A 19,982-nucleotide genomic window follows, 5' to 3' on the forward strand; every position below is an offset into this window, starting at 1 on the left:
TCATACATTTTCCTTTTTTAGGAAATTAATGCAAAAAGAGAATAAATAATTTCCAGAATTTATGATATTTTGTTTTCATTGTGTATATGGCTCGGCTCGACAATGACACATTAACATAATTAACACACACATACTACCCAGGCCGACAAGAGCCCACAAAATCATGAGCGATAGCTGACCTAAGGGATAAACGTAAAAGATCATCTCATCAACTAAAATTAACGGCCAATATCCCTCGTCCTTATCATTAACCAATGAATGAGCCACCACCATCCCCATCACTCTTTCGCCTTTCTCGCAATTCAAATCTGTTTATATGCTAACCCAAGGCCAAGGTATATAAATCCAGAATTCCAGATCAGTAAACATTAAATTTTGAAACGTGAAAAATGGGAAAAAAAAATAAATTAAAGCGGAAAGGGGAAAGAAAAGTAAGTCATCTCCTTCCCTGTCCCAGAACGTGAACGAAGCTCTATCTCTCTCTCTCTCCAAAGCTAAATTTCTCTCCCTCGAAAGGGAGGCAAAACGCACACATCAGAAACCCTAGTCTTTCATTTGTTGAACTCCTGTTCCTTGTAGCCGAAGCAACGAATCGGCGCCGATTTGAATCTGTGAAATGTGCTTTTTGGAGAACGATTGAGAGAGGACAAGGAAACTCAACAGGCGAAGGGTTTTTTTTTTTTTTTATCATTTTCTCTTTTTCTGTTGCGAGTTCAGGTTTTTCTCCATTTTTATTGATTGATGAAGAAATATCGTCGATGGCAGAGGATTCTGATCCTCTCTTTGCTCTCTTTCTCTGTGTTCGCTCCAATCTTGTTAGTCTCTCAGAGACTCAAAACCCTTACTTCTATCGGTAATCTTCTTCCAATCAGATTTTAATGTATTTTTTTTTTATGAAAAATCAAATGCTTTTACCGTCAATTGAGTACTCGATCTGACAACAAGCCAATGACAGTTACTTTGCACTACTTCGATTTTAGGGTACAGAAATATACGTTTATATTTTGTTAAAGCTAAAATAAAATGCTAAATCGAATATTCATTTTTCACAAAGAGAAATTTTCTATTTTCTGTGTCTGGCATCTTGTGATTTTAATATATATATATTGTTTGAATTTTCGAATGTTGCCTGATCTTGCTTGTTTCCATTTGTGATTCTGAACCTGGCAGGCCGGAAGGAGTTTATTGAGGATTTGGCCAATATTGTATGGATCTCTCTTCCTTGAAGTTTTATTTATTTATTTTTTGGTAGATTTATAATGGGTTTTTGCTTTGTTCGGTGCAGAAGTATAGGACTGATGATTTAAGACTTAATGCGATAGAACAGGTAGCTTTATGGATTTAGTTTATTTTGTTTTGGACATTTTATCTTAAGTGGTTTTTGACCGTTTATGCATGTTGATCTTTGTTGCTTTATTATCTAGGAAGCTGCCGAAGAATTAAAAGGGCCAAAATTAATTGTTTTCAAAGAGAAGGATTTTAGTTCTGTAGTTAGTCACAGTTATAATGAGAATGGTGATTCTGATCAATCTGGGGATGCTCGAGATGCTTCTAAATTGTTAGAAGCAAATGGTCAGTATTACATGGGTGTATGTAGCAGTGTCTTTTATCTTTCAGTTTATCAATTTAAATGTGACTCTGAGTTCCTCTATTTTTTAGTTACAGAAACTAATGATAAAGGAAAAGAAAAAGACAGCCATCAAATTCAGCAGAATAAAATACAAATGAACTACAGAGAAAAGGTGTGTATTTACATGACGGGGTGCTATAAATTTGATCTAATTTAGACTAGGTGGTTGCATTGATGTCTACTTTTAATCTTGTGAGGGAAAATGGATGTTGGAGTTGTAGCTCTCTTATTCTTTTAGATATCTATATGAAGAGGAGGGGATTTGTTTAGCTGACACCAAATAGTTCACATAAAACTGAGCCAGCATTGCAATTTTACATGCCTTTAAAATTTCACCTGACCATCTATCAATTTGTGTTATGATCCGCTTTGCATGATATTTTAATTTGCTCCCCACTGAATTTTGTTTGTGATTCTGCTGGTGTTTGTAATGCAAAAACCGGTGAAGCAATTGCTCATCTCTGGAATTTGAGCAATACCAGAAAGTGGAATGGGAATAGGAAATCTATAGGTTTTGTTTTTAACCCCAAATTTCTTAGGTACTATTGCCATCACAACCTGAAGTTTACTAATATGATTTTTTTAAAAGAGGTGGTGGGGGGTGGTTGTTTGCTAGAATGGTCAGAGCTAGAGTAAGTCATGTTAGTTTTAATATATCTGTAAGTTAATACTAATATATTGGTTGCAGGAGCAATCCAATCAAGAAACAGTTAGACATGATCAACCTCTGCAGTCTCAATCACGCAGAGAAACAGATGAGAAGGTAAAGCAGATGAGAGATCAGCTCATTAGAGCAAAAGCGTACTTAAGTTTTTCACCACCAGGTAGTAACTCTCACTTGGTGAAAGAGTTGAGAACGCGAATCAAAGAGGTGGAACGAGCAGTTGGTGAAGCCAGCAAAGATTCAGATTTGTCAAGGAGGTAAAATGACGAACAAATTTTTTTTTTGCTTTGATTATAATTTTACCAATGCATTTTAAATTCAATAATAAACTTGAATTCAGGATTACTGTTAAGTGAATGTGCTTAGATTTAGGGTTGAATTGCTACATTGAACTTATATCTGAAGAACAGTTAAATTTTCAGTGCTTCACAGAAAATGAGATCTATGGGGGTTTCTTTGGCCAAAGCGAGTCATGTATTCCCTGACTGCTCTGCAATGGCCACAAAACTTCGTGCCATGGCTTATAATGCTGAAGAACAGGTTCGGGCGCAGAAGAATCAAGAGTCATATCTTTTTCAACTTGCAGGAAGGACTACTCCTAAAGGCCTTCACTGCCTGTCCATGCGGCTGACAGCTGAATATTTTTCCCTTCAACCTGAGGAAAGACAGTTCCCTAACCAACAAAAATTGCATGATCCAGACCTTTATCACTATGCAGTTTTCTCTGACAATATTCTGGCTTGTGCAGTGGTTGTGAACTCCACCATTGCCTCTGCTAAGGTAAACTGCCTCGCCACTTTTACACTCTTTGTTTTATTCTTCAATCATTTTCATTAAATTTCACTCTGCTTATTTTATGATGTTAAAACATGGTGTTGCTTATTGAAAGTAATTGTCATGATAAACAGTTATATAAGAAAATGCGTCTGTGTGTGTGTTAAATCATGTGAGGATGATATGAGGTATTACATTGCTGTACAGTAACTGATACCCTTGTTATTTATAATGGATAATCATGGTTTGAGTTTTGGTGATTGGCATAAGCTTTCCAAAGTTACCATGAAGTTCTTTCACCTTTTCCTGTCTACCATAAGCTTATACTGCCCCTCTATTATCAATTTCCCTTTAGAAAGATATTAGTCTTTGCTCCCCTTATCTTTGATGAGTTAGCTACAGTTAGTTCATGGTTGGGCCATTGTTAACCTGTTAGTGGATGTAACATACCCTGATAATTGAAATTGGTTTTGCAGGAGCCAGAGAAAATTGTTTTTCATGTGGTGACTGATTCTCTCAACCTTCCAGCAATTTCTATGTGGTTTTTATTAAATCCTACTGGAAAAGCTACAATCCACATTCAGAGTGTAGACAATTTTGATTGGTTGCCCACCAAGTATAATGCAATATTGAAGGAACAAAAGTCCAATGATCCAAGATATACTTCTGCCCTTAACCATCTTCGCTTCTATCTGCCATACATCTTCCCAGCACTGAAAAAGATTGTGCTCTTTGATCATGATGTGGTAGTGCAAAGAGATTTAACTGGACTTTGGAGTGTTGACATGAAGGGGAAAGTAAATGCAGCAGTGGAGACTTGTCAGGGAAGTGAATCTTCATTTCGTCCGATGCATATGCTTATGAACTTTTCAGACCCATTTTTGGCAAAGAGGTTTAATGCCAATGTTTGCACATGGGCATTTGGTATGAATATGTTTGATCTCCGAGAATGGAGAAGACTAAATTTAACCACGCTCTACCGTAATTACTTGCAACTGGTATGGGTATTTGCTGTCCTTTCCTTGTATTTGCATTTATTCCATGCTAAAATGCTTCTGGATTTATTTGGATTCTGTTATTTTCTGAAGCTGTTCATTAGTTCTTTGAAAATATGGTTAATGTTATCAGGTGCATTGGCTCATATTTGTTGTTTGGAATATGTTATCACCTGGAGCCGTATAGATTTTACCTAAAGTTTTTCTGTCATAATTTTCAATATCAATCATCTTTCTTACTCATTTTCCACTATTTCCCAAGAGGGGTTTTTTTTTTCTGTCTAAAGCAAGTGCTATTTATTAGTTTGACCTATGAATGATAAACAAAAACCAGTTCGGGTTAGTTGGAACTTATTCATCCCTAAAAAGCAGTATCATCTTGCTGGTGTATAATTGCTCAAGTTTAGGTGTATTCATACTAGTTTCAATCTGAAGAATTTTGCACGCTGTGTATCTTCTTCTAAAATGTTTTGATTGTGCTTTTATTTTTCTTTTTCCAATTGAAAGTTCTGGAAACAAATTTTATGAGGGTGAAACTTGTGCCCTGTGCCTCACAAGTTTGACACCAATTGTTTGCTTCCAGATGTGTCCATAACAATTTTTTTAATGACATCATTGCTGGTTGATATTTCCAGTGCTGTGTCTGTGTTTTTATAGTAGGTATCCAAGCTATCAATGCTATGTGTTTCTCACGCTTGTTTGCCTTGTGATTTGTTACAGGGACTTAAGAGGCCATTGTGGAAGGCTGGGAGCTTGCCCTTAGGTTGGATTACTTTCTACAACCAGACTGTAGCTTTAGAAAAGAGATGGCATGCACTTGGGCTAGGTTATGACTCAGGTCTTGGGCTGGGTGATATTGAGCATGCAGCAGTTATACACTATGATGGAGTTATGAAACCCTGGTTGGAAATCGGAATTGCTAAATACAAAGGCTATTGGAGCAAACATGTGCAGTATGATCATCCTTACTTACAACAGTGCAATATTCACGAGTAATTGAAGATCACAGCATACAAGTGGAATTCTTTGATTCATACCGCATTACTAGTTGCTTCTCCCAGAAACTGCTACGATTGATCTGATTCTTTAACAATCGTTCATGTAAATTTCAATTCATTTTTTCCCATAATGTTCCGGCCATTATCTTTTAGGGGTTGAGTCAATTTATGGCAATAACCGAAGGTAATAAGTTTCTGTGGGGATGCTGTATTGCAGGTATACGCTTGTACATAACTGATAGCGCAATTGCTCTGAATTCAAGCACATATTCTTGAAATGAAAGAGGAAACATATAAACTTTTATTCATGAGATGGAGAATTTTCATTTTCACCTACAGGATGCCAGTTGGTTGTTGGTTGTTGGTTGAGGCTCTTGTCCTGATTCTATGGTCGTATTTTGATTCATACCTTTCATGGCCTTTTTGCTAAGATGTAGATGTTGCATCTCGGTTGTGTCGTCCCTCCTGGCTAACCATTACCTGAACCGGCACGAGATAATGGGCATATTCCCTTTTAGGATGGTTTATGCTGAATAGGATTCAAGGCTTGGCAATGGCTACCTTCACCATAGTTGGGACTAATAAAGTCCCTTGACAGCTCGCACAACGCGACGGGGCCAAGTGGCTTCTGTCAACGAAGGAAAAGGGAAAGCTTTCATTTTTTCTAAGCTTGCTTTTATAATTACAAGCTCCTTGAAAGATGTTTTTCTAATTTTGTAATTTTAGTGAAGTTATGTTATATAACAGTCTTTGTGAGACAAGAAATTAATAATTAAATTTGGGTCCAAGTCTTAAGTTAGGGTCACGGCCCATTTATCCCTCTCTTGTCATGACCATAAAACTCTCCTGGATCAATCTTTTGTTTATAGACGGATGACGTGACACGTGGACGAAATTGGTTGGGTCTGTGTGGATACGGGATAGCAAACGAGGGGCTACCTATCGGTGTGGTGTCTTGGACAGATTCTGGACCAACCAACGATATTAACCTGTAAAAATTCTTGGAGCAAATATAATTGTACTCTGGTTGTTCTCATTTCTCCCAATTGAAGGAAAATGGCCACCATCTCTGCTAGCACCCCTACCTCTTCAATCATCCGTGCAGCTCTCGCACACAAGCCATCACCAAGGGTTGCATCCTCAGTTGCCATCGGTAAGTTTCTAGCCATAATTTTGCCTTCATTTTTTAATTTGTCTAAAAGCAAAAGTTCATACGCATTTTGACCTTACCTGCAACTTTTGCTGTACTTCCAGGGTTGCCAGCAATGGCAAAGAAGGGGAAAGTGATGTGTTCCATGGAAAAGAAGTCTTCTGCAGAGGAGAAAGGCTCAAACGTGGGCATGAGTGCATCATTGCTGGCAGCAGCCTGTGCAGCCACCATGTCAAGCCCAGCCATGGCTCTGGTGGACGAGAGAATGACTACCGAAGGAACTGGACTTCCCTTCGGTTTGAGCAACAACATTCTTGGGTGGATCCTGTTCGCTGTATTCGGCTTGATTTGGGCCCTTTACATTGTCTACACTTCCTCCCTTGAAGAGGATGAGGAGTCTGGATTGTCGCTCTGAGCCAGACCTCTTTTCATTTCCTAATGGTGTTGTTCATTGCAAATATTATGTTGAAAGGAATGTAGAAAATCAAAGATTCTGGCTTTCCTATATATCCTGTAGTAAAACTACCTTCTGCATGTCCAATGTTTTTCTCCATTGTTTCTTCAAGGATGCTTGATTTGGTTAGCATGAACATGGAAAGTTTAATACTTGGCAGTCAATCATGGGCCATGACTGGAGTTGGATCTCTTGATGCTACCCCAAACACGTCTTCACTAGTTCCTCGACTCTAGTACCTCGCCTGCCAAGTGGCTCTAGATCAAGAGTACTGGGCGAGGTTAACTCACACCACACCTGCAAATGAAGCCACTTCTTGGTATTTTTCCACTAAATAACTTTAAAATGCATTTATCAAAACAGAGTGTATGTATTAAATGGTTTTAATTAGAATTAAGAATTATTTCTCACCAAAGTATTGGAAGAAAGAGGAATAAATTGTCACAACTACCAGTAGTACATATTTTCAAATTTTAATTGCAAATATTAATAGTAGAAATATAAATTTAAAAACCTCGACTCATCACTAATATTTATGAATTTTACATGTAAATCAAATTATCAGAGATAAATTAAGAAATTAGGGTCGGATGCGATGGGTTAAGCAATATGGATGAGTATTAGTCCATTACAAGGTCTTCAATGTTAAATTTTTAATTAATTTTATATGTAAAATAAATTATAAACGGTATATATATTTTTTATTTTTAAAAGTAAAATAAAAATTTATACAAGAATAAATAAAGTTCCGTTTAATTAATACTTTTATTATTTACTTGTTACATTTTATCTTTTACCTTTTGCTTTCTATCCGTTTTTAAAGAAAAAAAATAAAAATATCAAATAAATGAAATATAATTTGCAATGACTAGATTATCCTATTAATTCCCAAAAAAAAAAAAAAAACCGGGTGGATTTAATACTCAATATCCACAATCCGAAACCCCTCTTATTTCTGGCCCATATTAAAACTGAGGGCGAATCTTACCTTAAAAGACCGACTTTCACCCTTGGTCGTATAACTAGACTGAACTTCAACTGCAGGACAAATGGCTAACTAGTACTTACTTTCGCTTCATCTTTGTTTGTCGAACGATTTCGAATCCTTTCCTTCTCAGTTACCCTTTGTACCAACCTTACCTAACTGTACGTTGCGTTTGCTTTTTTCTGTTTTTCGTACTTTCAAGTCTTTGCAGCCTGAGTTTCTTCACTTTGTTGCCTATTAGGTATTCGGAATAATGCCTCAAACTAGTGTTTGTACATTGACAGTTGCTTTTTATTTGATTCCCAGATTTTTGGAGTTTTAAAAATCTGAAGACAGCAGAAAAAAAAATGTTCTATCTAAGCCTAATCGAGCACACTTTGAGATTACCACCCCATCTTCTTAACCTTCCTCTTGATGAGGCTATTAAGATAGAGTTGGAAGCCCTTTTCTTGGATAAGGTTTGTAGTATTATGTCTTTCCGATATGTTTATCAATTGTATGGTCTTTTGTTTTTTCTTAAGTATTTTGGGTGAACTATGCTTGATAATGATGAATGATATTTGTAAATTGTAATGTAGGTTATTGCAAACTTGGGACTTTGCATTTCAGTATATGACATCAGGTCAATTAAAGGCGGCTTTATCTATCCCGGGGATGGTGCTTCTACCTATACGGTATTGCTTATCATCTCTAAGTTATGCTATTTTTTGCATTACGTTTCTGTGAGCAGGACATATTGATTTGTTTTTTTTTTTTTGTATTCTCTGCGGTGTCTGAATTTTGACAAATCTTGTTTTGCTATTGTGGTAGGTGGAGTTCAGACTGATTGTGTTTCGTCCATTTGTTGGTGAGATTATTGTTGCAAAACTTAAAGAATCTGACGCTAATGGCTTGCGCTGTAAGTCTGAAAAACAATTACTCCTACTTGTTCTGATTGTGCTGTCTATGCATATCCAAATTTATGTTCTCCTTCTTCTTTAGAATAAGTACCCGATTATCATCTGTATGTTGGAGCCAAAATTAGCTTTCTGGTTTCATGATTACAGGATAATTAATTCAAGTTGAGTCGGAAGTCAACCTGATTGTAATTACACAGTATTATCTAACTTGTGGCTAGTTCAGGACAAGATGAGTCAGTTGAGAAGATATATCTTTCTTTTGTAAATTAAGTTTTTTCTGTGTTTATAGAGCACATCTTTGTTCCCATCAATGAATTTAGAAGGTTACAGCGTGAGTTAAGGCAATGCAGTGTTCAGATTGTCTTATTTTATGTTTCTTGTTGCATTTAGTTGTATAGGACTTAATCCATAAGCTTAGTTGAAAGATGATAAGGAGTAACATGAGGGAAGTTTCCTCTCCTTTCTTAGATCTTGACTTATTAAGTAACAGATGGTAAGTAGAAGGTCAGATAGATTCTTCGACTAATATCTATGGCTGCTAATGGCAGGCTTTCTATATGGTTTGGAATATGCATATTTCACTCATTTCTTTAAATAGTCTCTAGCTTTTTGCTATGTGGTGATTTTGATTGTCAAATTACATCTTGTCTAGATATTGTGACCAATGCTAAATGTAGCCAGGTAAAGATTGTCATTTGTTTAGACCAATTATAAGTATTACCAACCCATTTCTGCATATCTGCATTTTATGCACATGGTTATCTTGGTTCTGTAATTTGCAGTGTCACTTGGATTTTTTGATGACATTTACATACCTGTCCATCTTTTGCCAATTCCATCTCGCTTTGAATCTGACCCTAATAATAGGTAAGAGCCAGTCACTTGTTTATTCAACTCTGGTGTAACTAGAGGTAGAACTTGCTCACCAACTTTCACTATTGATTTTCCTTATGTCATTTATTATTCTCTTTACATCATTATGTACACTAATGTGCTTCTTTACTATTTTGAGGATTGCAGAAATCAAGGAAGATGGATATGGGACTTTGGAGAAGCAGAAGAAGCACAGTCTGAAGAACCACGATTTGTTATTGATGGGATGGATCAGGTATGTCTTGTTATAGCATTGCAAATTTCCATAACCTTGTGATGTTTAGTTTTCACCGACTTTAGGTTCTCTCAATCCCAGATTAAATTTCGAGTTCATAGTGTTATATATCCTTCAATTCCTCTCGAACAGCCAGAAAATTCAAAGCCATTTGCCCCAATGGTGATTACTGTAAGTTCATCTTTCAAATTTGTTTCATATTGTCCATCTGTAGCATTAGAGCAGTGTTCTCTCTCTCTCTGAAGTTTTGCATCTTGGTTAATATAATTTTGTTTTGTTTCATCATAAATCATAGTAAAGTATATTTTCCATCATGAACATCAACTTTTTGCTTAATAACAAAAGATGTAAAGATTTTCATTGTCATGTAAAAAGGATAATTTATACTTCTTCCACTTTAGATCATGGGTTACAGACCTAAAATACTAATTAAATATATCCTGCTCTGCAGGACGTTTGATCCCTCAACTGCAATGAAGTATGATTAGTTCTCTTCAGTCTTCCTCTCCCTCTCCTCCCCCATTTTTTAATCACTCTTCAATGCCAAATGTTTAGTTCATACATTGAACCACAAAAAGAAGGTTTTACCTTCGCCCCCTCCTCCTCTCTATTTTTCGTGCCGCTTCATTGAATAGATTGTACCTTATGTTTCCTGCTTCGGATAAGAGGTCAATAGTTATAGGTTTATGTATATCCTAAAAGTACAATAGATTCAGTTCTATAATCAACATCTTTTATTGTTATTTTTATCCCATTTGTTTCATTGCAGGGATCAATAGACTATGATGGTTTGGGCCCCGTTTCATGGTGGGAGGAAGCAGAAATGGTTCAGGAAGAATCTTAAGTTTACAAATCAGTAAGTGGAAGCAAGTGAGGCTTTGTTGATTGGATTTGTTTGTAGCTGCTTCACAAATCACAAGGCAGCAGGAATGATCTTTTCAAAGCTTGCAATAGCTGCAGCAGAGGGTGTTAATGTTAAATCTTACCTGGCTGACGTGCTTCTTCCCACACAGCACCTACGAGAATAACAACTCAACCATCAACTTATCGAGGAAATGCCAAAAGCTTGAAATTGTTGCTTAGACAATTTTGGTGATCATCCTTATCTCCCACCTCTTTTGTTTTTATAAGAATTTGAGTGGCTCCACTGTGATGTTGACTGCTGGAATTAGTCTTGCCTCAATTTTTTAAACAATTTTAATTGTGGTATATAGAATATAGTATGAGTGATTGTAAGTAATTCGTAGTTTTGCAATGCTTAAGATAATTATCCTTGCGATAAAACAATTTCGTTTGGTATAATATTTAAAATTTTTTTTGATCAAGTCAGAAAATTTAATTTAATTTTTATTTTTTATTGCATTCAATTAAGTTCTTATATAATTAATAATTGATTAATTGTTGGTTAAAATTCTAGTTATCATTTTATAACACAATTTATGTTATAGTAGATGTTTACATGGCATAATGACATAGTCACGGAATAATTTGCACTCTCTAGTTTAACAGATGTTAATATAAAAATGATAAATAATATATTGATTAAACCGTTAAACTATATTATCAAACAAATTGATTGGATTTAAAAAAATATATAAGAATTAATTTAAATGTAATAAGAAAATAAATATTTGTTTAAATTTTTTAAATAGTTAAAAAAATTTAAAATATTATGTCTTTTCTGTTAAATTAATTTAAAAGATATCACTGTGTGCTTGTAAACTCATTGCAAAGTCTTAACTCATAAGCTTCTAAGCTGTTTATTTAATTCGTTAAATTGGAAAAAGAATCCATTGAAATAGGTGAACAATTTGAAAAGAAGTTGGACTTCAGATTTACTTAGAAAGACAATCAAACTCCGCAGGCCACAAATGCGACAGCTGCCTCCACCGCAAATCAATTCGACCAATACATGTTTAATGGGCGGACCCCACCCACCAGCCCAAGGATCTCAAACAAGCATAAGCTATATTTACACCAAAGCCAGAGACGGTGATAGGAAAAGAACAAACATGGCCACCACTTCTTTTACAGCTCCCAAACTCTCTTCCCCAACTCTCCAAACCCTTTACCGAAACCTTCCCGTCTCTGTTCCTTTACCCAAGACCCGTTCTTCCTTTTCCCGCCACCTTTCTCCCTCTATCTCTCGCTTCCACCATCACCACTTGCACCGCCACCGCCTCTTCTCCGTTCGTGCCGAGTCCGAGAATGGTGCTGAGCCGCCGCGGCACTATGACTTCGACCTCTTTACAATCGGCGCCGGCAGTGGTGGCGTTCGTGCTTCCCGTTTCGCAGCCAAGTTTGGTGCTTCTGTTGCTGTTTGTGAGCTTCCGTTTTCGACCATTTCTTCTGAGACCACTGGCGGCGTTGGCGGGACGTAAGTTTCCAGAGTACAAATAGACCTTTTTTGTGACTTTATATATCTATAATTTATATATTTTGCGTGCAAAAATTTGTTTCTTTTTTTTTTCCTTATGAAATTAGGATTTTGGAGTTTATTGCACATTGAATTATCCACTGGAAATACGTGTGTTTTCTGCAATTTTGCCTCTTGGGTTCTGAGGTTTTTTTTTTTTTTAATCTTTAACTTGAAAATTACAATCTTAACTTAACTGGCTAAAGTTATGGGTTTTAATCTCAACGTCTATCACCAGAGCTTTTGGCAGCCTAAAGCTAATTCAAGAAAGCCTACTAAATTTAGTTTGACCATTATGAATGTCACTGTTTTTCGTCTGTGTTTATTTGAAATTGTAATCAAATTTGTGTATAATTGCAGATGCGTACTTAGAGGATGTGTACCAAAAAAACTAATGGTTTATGCGTCTAAATATTCTCATGAATTTGATGAGAGTAATGGTTTTGGATGGAAATATGACGCTGAACCAAAGCATGATTGGAGCACCTTGATGGCTAATAAAAACGCTGAGTTACAGCGTCTTACCGGTATTTACAAGAACATTCTCAATAATGCTGGTGTCATATTAATTGAAGGCCGTGGAAAGGTAGGATGATTCTCTCTCCGCATTGTTTCTTTACAATACATGTGAATGCATTTGTTTTTATAATGTTTCTTGATTGTGAATCCTTTTTGATGAAATGTGTGGCAGATTGTGGATCCACACACTGTTGACGTAGATGGAAAACTTTACACTGCGAGACATATACTGATTTCAGTTGGTGGACGTCCATTTATTCCTGAGATTACAGGAAGTGAATACGCAATAGATTCTGATGCTGCCCTTGATTTGCCCTCAAAACCAGAGAAAGTTGCAATAGTTGGTGGTGGATACATAGCTTTGGAATTTGCTGGCATTTTCAATGGATTGACAAGTGAGGTTCACATATTTATACGTCAGAAAAAAGTTTTACGGGGTTTTGACGAAGAGGTGAAGAATTGTGCAAACTGCTAGCTACTTTACTTGTTTATTTTATCATATTATAGTAACTTGCATGATACTTGTTTTAGCAATTTGTTCGTCTTAGTGAAAAACCTACACTGTTTGTAGATCAGAGATTTTGTTGGAGAACAAATGTCTCTAAGGGGAATTGAGTTTCATACAGAGGAGTCACCTCAGGCAATTGTTAAGTCAGCTGATGGTTCACTGTCTCTGAAGACCAACAAAGGAACAGTTGAAGGCTTTTCACATATAATGTTTGCTACTGGTCGAAGGCCTAATACAAAGGTTTGGAATAACTTTTGTGACTCTCTTTAGTAAAGTTCCTTTTGGTTACCAATTACCAACAAAATGGTACCACATCAGAGCATGGGTGTAATTGTACTAGCATAAACCTGCGGCCTCAGGAACAGGACATAAAAAGAAAAAGAAAAAGAAAAGGAGAAAAATAAATTAGGAGAATATTATAACCTTCATCTTCAAATGCAATCAAGCTTCTTGCATTGCGTGATTCCCTTCCCATTGTGACCTCAGGAACAGAACATAAAAGGAAAAAGAGAAAGGAGAAAAATTAACTAGGACAATAGTATAACCTTCATCTTGAAATGTAATCAAGCTTCTTGCTTTGCATGATTCCCTTCCCATTGTGACTAAGGAACCTTAAAGGTTTTGTATGTAGAGGATGTAGATTCTCTCCTTTTAAAGGCAACTTCAATTTTTATGTAAATCTAGATAGGTTTGATGAATGTTGTGTTGGGTTTAACATGAACTCTAACTACATTGCAGAACTTAGGATTGGAGTCAGTGGGGGTGAAAATGAACAAGAATGGAGCAATAGAGGTAGTGTTCTTCTTATCTTGGAGTTTATTTTGCTTCATTTTCTATATGTTCTGATTTCTGGTACTTTTTCAGTTAATATTTGTATGTTTTGCCTCATTGTTTCTTTAGGTTGATGAATACTCACGAACTACAGTACCTTCCATTTGGGCTGTAGGGGATGTGACAGATAGAATAAATTTGACTCCTGTTGCTTTGATGGAAGGAGGAGCATTAGCAAAAACACTGTTTCAGAATGAACCAACTAAACCTGATTATAGGTAATCTTGACACTTGAGGTTGATTAATTGAAAAAGTTTAAGGGATTAGTTAAAATTGGAAAGAGCTTAGGGCTCTTTTTGTTGCCTCTACAAAATACTAGTTGAGGACTTGAGGCCTTTGCACCTTATTCCTATTGGAAAGCCAATGTCAACTGTACTCTTGGATGAGTGCCATGTCGCATATGCAGTTTCAATGGCATAGATTCATATATCCCAGTTTTATTATTTTATTTTTCTTCTCTTTCAACAAACCTCCATTCCAGGTCTCTGTCTTCCTTGTCACATATGCCAGGTTTCTGTTTCGCCTTTCTCTATTTTTTTTTTACATGTTTCTTTTTCCAATACATATCCTTCCAAAACCTTTCAATGCTGCCCCATTATGGTAACCCTCTCTTCCTACTGCGCAGGTTCTTTATTATTTTGTACTTTTGTTGTTTAAATTTGTTGGATTTTATGTTTGGGGTGGCTGAGCTACTGAGTAGTGTGGTTGTTTTTTGGATTTATTTGGTGACTTGGTGATGATTGGGGGTGGCTTGTAGTGCTTTAAAAGATTTAAGTGTTTGGTTAGAGAAATCTTCTAAAAAAAGTCACAACAGAAATGAGAAAAGAAAATAATAAACAGGATAATCTACATTCGTTCTAAGTTTTAACATGCCATGTGGCACTCATCTAATAGTGCCTTGGAGATTCCCAAGTAGAGATATGATGGAGGGGAGCCAGACCCCAGTTTTGGTTGTTGTCAAGTAACACTTATTTATGATTCATATTGATCCCTGGATTGAGACCCACTTATAACTTGTCATATTCAAATGAAAGAAGGCATAATATTTTTAATGAACATTTAGATTTAATACCCAATCAATGACAAGTTATATGGTGTCTTCTTCCTTTTTGATATGATGTTTGGGTGGTTTTGAGATATAAAGAGTGGATTTTATTACGTGTTCAATTGCTTTTCTGACTTTTTCTTCCCATGCATTTTGGAGTAGGGCTGTTCCCTCTGCTGTCTTTTCCCAGCCGCCAATTGGACAAGTTGGTCTTACTGAAGAACAGGTGAGAAACTGTTTGGCATAATAGCAACAGCTGAAATTGGTTTCTTGTGCTCAACAGTTCGAGGATTTTACAGGCTATAAAAGAATATGGTGATATTGATGTCTACACAGCAAACTTCAGGCCATTGAAGGCCACTCTCTCAGGGCTTCCTGATCGGGTTTTCATGAAACTTGTAGTCTGTGCAGAAACAAACAAAGTTCTTGGTCTGCACATGTGTGGAGAAGATTCGGCTGAAATTGTGCAGGTTCAAGCCTTCACCTAAATTGTTGCTTTCCATGAGATTTTTCCTTCCCAAGTTCTGCAGTTTTTTCTGATGTGTGCAGTTGTTTTCCAGGGATTTGCAGTTGCTGTGAAAGCTGGCTTGACCAAAGCAGACTTTGATGCCACAGTGGGTGTTCATCCAACATCAGCTGAGGAGTTTGTCACAATGAGGACTCCTACTCGGAAGATACGACAAAAGCCTGATTCTGAGGTTTGTTGTTGTCTTTCAGCCCCTGGCATTAATACTTGTGGTCTAATATGTTTAATTATCTCTGATCCCTTATAACTGGAAATCACTGAAGTCCAACAAGATTACTTGGTAACTGGCAATTCCTTTACCATACAAGAGAAATTGTTTTTCAACAATGGTTACCTAATTTCCATGCAGCTATTGACCAAGTTAACATATCCTGTCAACAAATAGATTTCCAAGTTGCTGTATTCTGTTACTTTTTGTCTAGGACAAATTTAACGTTCATTTGTGTTTTTTTCCTTTGAGTTTATGTTTTCACAATCCTGGGTTTCGAAGCATTGTGATTACTACTTACTAATAATCATTTTTCATTTACACAATTAGTAATGTTATTCCGATTTTCTTCATCATATTGCCCAAACATGCATGCCATTACTTTTTTAATATGTCACACAGGGAAAGACGGGTCTCGAGGCAAAAGCTGCAGCAGGGGTTTAGCAAGAGTAATTAATTAGCTGGACACCGTGGGAGTTCCATTTAAGGTGCCAACATTTTGATATGCTGTTCTTATTACTTGGGCAAAATGATTGGTTGCTTTGAGTTCTTGTTATTTTTCTCTAACATGAGGAAAACATGGGAAGTACTGAAGAATATTGATAGCAATCCTAGATAATTGCTGACCTCTTGCTGGATAAATTGGGTTTCTTTTTTTGGTCCTAGGATAAATTGGTTTATTGTTGTGAGATCTTAGACACAGACTTTTGTGTAGTGATGCAAGAAACTATGTGTGTATGCAAAAGAAGCTTGACCATGTAAACTTTAAAATCAAGTGAAATTACTGTTGTATTCTGGCTTTGCTTATTCCCTCTCTGGGTTTTTGCTATCTAAGCCAACTCTTCACATTGTCTAATCATCTCGAGCAATTTGGCAGGTTGGGTACTAGTGGAAGTCCATCTTGTGTATAGTTGATGGATCTCAGATTGAGTCTTGATGAATGATGACCATATGGAGCAAAGGCGTCCTTTGGATGGCACTCATGAATGCAAGCCACAGGAGGTCTTCAAAAGGCAATGATATTGCTGTGAATTTGTAGTGTGACTTTTCACCTTCAAGCATGGGAGGCAGGGAGTTTTATTCTGAGAACCATGACATTGGATCCTCGTTTGAAAGAATTTCTCCATTTTTGCGCTAAATGATGCACTTTTTTGCAACTCTCTTTTCTTTTTCTTTTATACACTATAAATGAGTACTTGTTATAGCTAATTTATCTTAAAATGCATTCTTTTGTAGCAAATCTACATTTTCTTCAGTTATTGATCGAACGCTATTGGACAGTTGGTTTGTCCTGAACCTGATCCTCTGGTTGCTACATAGTTTCCTGCATTAATTTGATCTTCAACACTTGGCAAAAGGTATCAAAACTCAGATAAATGAAGATTTCATTATCAAGATAGTTTCAAAAAATTTAATGTTGCACACGAGTGTAAAGAAGCCATCATTGAGCAAAGTTTGCTTCAGTATTTCCAACAGCCGGAAGCCACCGGCAGGACTGAAATCCAAACAGTTGGTGATGGCCGGTTAGAGAAGACAGTAAATGATGGGACATGAATCAACTTCTAATTGTTCTTCGTCTTCATGGTAGAACAGATTGCCATCACTATTAAACTTGATGGAAATCCACTTTGGTGGTAATTAGATTCCAGGCAAATAGTCTTGATCGGTTTTCTTCGACCCCCCAGAAGCTCATCATAAACATTCACTCTGAAGCAGCTGCAAACATTCTCCCATTTGCTCATGTACCATTTAAGCAGCCATCATCAACAGCCTTATGTTCTCATGTCCCGGTGCTCGACCTGACCATAGAACCATGACACGGGAGGATTTCTTTCTTTCAGACACAGCCCCACAAGGTTTTTCGGTTTGAACTGAACTTTCCAGTGCTTGGTTTTGTGGGCCGCTCTCGTTTCAGAGTTTTCAGGCTTGCTTTTGTTTTAACCACGACCTTTTTTCTGTAGCAACAATTTCAACCTTCATTATTTTTCCCTTTTTTTCCAATATAGAATTTTATTCTGATAAAATTCTAACTCCAGTCTTCTGGAATCATCATAAATCAGAGTTTAAACGCAGATTAAATTATTTTGTAAAAAGCTAATAATGTATCGGAATTCAACACATTGACAACTATCAATTTTCTTTTTAAACCCATATATTAGATGTAAAATTATCACTAATTTTTTAAACATTGTAGTAGTGATTTTTTTTTAAGCTAAAACTTCACTCATATTTTTTTTGGGTTTTAATTTTTTTACATGATATTTTATGATTTTTTTTTTCAATTAACAAGTCCATGTAGATATATTTTTTTTAAATTAACACCACTCTATTTTACGAGACAAAATTAACAAGTTAAATCCTCGTGGGAACTAGGGAAGAGGAAATATCCGGTCACAATTGAATAACTGATGGGAACTGACTTAGTTCGGTTTCAATGGATTAATTGTTAGATTTCGAAGTTAAGGAGGATTTTAAGGGTCGGCTTATGCAAGTTTTCCACTGAACAATCAGTTCATATTTTATATTTTTTAAATATTCAATATTATGATTTATGAAATGATTATGATGCCTCTTCAATTATTCCCCAATTGATCCCTAATTCTACCTATCCCTAGCTAGGGTGCCGTGGACTGCCGCATAATTCCACACCGCCAGCTGACGCATGATAGTCCTTGTTCAATCTTGAGTGGAGTTGGGCGGCTGCCCCTTTTTCCTTTGGAGTACCGATATGTGTAATGTATCACGATTCCTTTTGCTGCCCAGCGCCCACGGGCACCTTGTCTTGATACCTGTTGCTGTTTCTTAGAAGATTATATTTAGGCTATGGGGTGAGAAAATTAAATCAGATTAATTAATTATTTAAATTAAATATAATTTAAGTAAAATAATTTAATTTAATTGATTTATTGGATCAATTGATTCAAAATATTTGATTTAATTGATTTTTTATTGATTCGCGGTTTTAAAATTTTTAGATCCATTTATTTAAAAAATCCAACTAATTATATATATATATTTATATATTAATATCTATTATATTTTTTATATATTAAAAAAATTAATAATAAACTTAAATAATAATGTATTTCAAATATATTAGTTTATTATATGTATGTATGTAAATCATAATCATAACAATTTAATATTATCTATATATATTTATTTATAAATCTATATTAATATGAAATTACAAATTATATATTTTAAATGATATAATTTTTATGTTAACATTATAATATATGATAGTAAATATCCTACATATGAATATGTTATACTTATTACACCTTAATAATGTTTTATAATTTAATATATTATGAATATATATAACTGTATAAATATATTATATATATACATATATTTAATTATACATAAATATTACTATAACTTATAATAAATTTTATTTATATGATTTTTTTATATATATTTGGGAGAAGGGGGATTCGAATCCAATTTTTATTGAGAGGGAGATCATGCACTAACCAATAAACTAAATGTTCGCATGTCAACTTTATTTATATGATTATAGTTAATAACTTTTTTAGTTATCACTTTAGTTTTTATAATATATTGTTTATAATTAGTTATTATTTATACAAACTTAGATATAAAACATTGTAATATATAAGTGTCATTAATTTCATATATATATATATATATATATAATAAAGTAATACATATAAATATATATTATATAAAATTAACATATTACTTATACTTATTATAAATAAGTATAGTAATATATTACAAAATAATAATTTAATTAATAATTAATAAAAAAGTTATAAATAGAGAATAAAATAATATTGGTTTGCTTACAATTTAATAATATTAAATATATTATATTATACATTAATGCTTAATATATTATGAACATCTAAAGATATTATAATTAATAATTATTCACTATTTAGTAAAGTTTAATATAAATATATTAAAATTTATTATTATTATTATTTATTAATAGTATAAAATATGTTTAAATTTTTGTTGATATAAGAACTCAAACTTGTGTGTGTATGGAAAGTAAACAAGCCTTTGTCAAGTGTGAGTGAAGGAACAAATGTATGTTTTTTTTATGTTTAGATTTGTTGTATATTATATAATTATGGATGAAATTTATAAGTTTTAATACTGTAATTTACAAAAAAAATGATAAAATTTTCATCTATTAGTCCAAAATCGAACTAACCATACCAATTCTATGTTTAATGGTTTGGTCTTCCTTTATATTTGATCAGTTTCGATCAATTTCTTAAAAATGTGTGGTCCATA

General features: G+C 34.9%; 4 protein-coding genes across 8 annotated transcripts; all 4 read left to right on the top strand.

The window, feature by feature from the left end:
• LOC18613227 (probable galacturonosyltransferase 6) lies at positions 323–5,372 on the top strand. Of its 2 annotated transcripts, none has more exons than XM_018122072.1 (9): positions 323–853; positions 1,171–1,205; positions 1,286–1,327; positions 1,425–1,572; positions 1,660–1,742; positions 2,319–2,551; positions 2,717–3,074; positions 3,545–4,066; positions 4,784–5,372. In XM_018122072.1, the coding sequence occupies exons 1-9, from the start codon at positions 742–744 to the stop codon at positions 5,057–5,059; spliced, it is 1,809 nt and encodes a 602-aa protein (XP_017977561.1). In that variant the 5' UTR covers positions 323–741; the 3' UTR covers positions 5,060–5,372. The 2 variants fall into 2 exon arrangements, with proteins under 2 accessions (XP_017977561.1, XP_007050412.1); XM_007050350.2 differs by having other exon boundaries at positions 1,666–1,742.
• LOC18613228 (photosystem II reaction center W protein, chloroplastic) lies at positions 5,952–6,764 on the top strand. The gene is made up of 2 exons (XM_007050351.2): positions 5,952–6,214; positions 6,316–6,764. Exons 1-2 carry the CDS (start codon positions 6,118–6,120, stop codon positions 6,624–6,626), a joined length of 408 nt encoding a protein of 135 aa, XP_007050413.1. The 5' UTR covers positions 5,952–6,117; the 3' UTR covers positions 6,627–6,764.
• Positions 6,858–12,458, top strand: LOC18613229 (DNA-directed RNA polymerase III subunit RPC8). 4 transcript variants are annotated; one of them, XR_001928236.1, is made up of 10 exons: positions 6,858–6,984; positions 7,957–8,108; positions 8,229–8,324; positions 8,461–8,548; positions 9,332–9,416; positions 9,570–9,657; positions 9,739–9,828; positions 10,427–10,749; positions 11,522–12,034; positions 12,434–12,458. XR_001928236.1 is itself a non-coding variant. In XM_018122107.1 (8 exons), the coding sequence occupies exons 1-8, from the start codon at positions 6,969–6,971 to the stop codon at positions 10,499–10,501; spliced, it is 690 nt and encodes a 229-aa protein (XP_017977596.1). In that variant the 5' UTR covers positions 6,858–6,968; the 3' UTR covers positions 10,502–10,959. The 4 variants fall into 4 exon arrangements, 2 of the variants coding, with proteins under 2 accessions (XP_017977596.1, XP_017977600.1); XR_001928238.1 differs by lacking the exon at positions 6,858–6,984 and adding an exon at positions 7,578–7,811; XM_018122107.1 differs by lacking the exons at positions 11,522–12,034; positions 12,434–12,458 and having other exon boundaries at positions 10,427–10,959.
• LOC18613230 (glutathione reductase, chloroplastic) lies at positions 11,522–17,011 on the top strand. Its single transcript, XM_018122083.1, has 11 exons — positions 11,522–12,034; positions 12,434–12,659; positions 12,765–13,043; positions 13,164–13,340; positions 13,839–13,892; positions 14,001–14,149; positions 15,139–15,202; positions 15,276–15,446; positions 15,537–15,674; positions 16,113–16,198; positions 16,588–17,011. The coding sequence occupies exons 1-10, from the start codon at positions 11,529–11,531 to the stop codon at positions 16,152–16,154; spliced, it is 1,806 nt and encodes a 601-aa protein (XP_017977572.1). The 5' UTR covers positions 11,522–11,528; the 3' UTR covers positions 16,155–16,198; positions 16,588–17,011.

The sequence above is a fragment of the Theobroma cacao genome, chromosome 1 (genome assembly GCF_000208745.1).
Source record: "Theobroma cacao cultivar B97-61/B2 chromosome 1, Criollo_cocoa_genome_V2, whole genome shotgun sequence".
Classification (NCBI taxonomy): domain Eukaryota; kingdom Viridiplantae; phylum Streptophyta; class Magnoliopsida; order Malvales; family Malvaceae; genus Theobroma; species Theobroma cacao.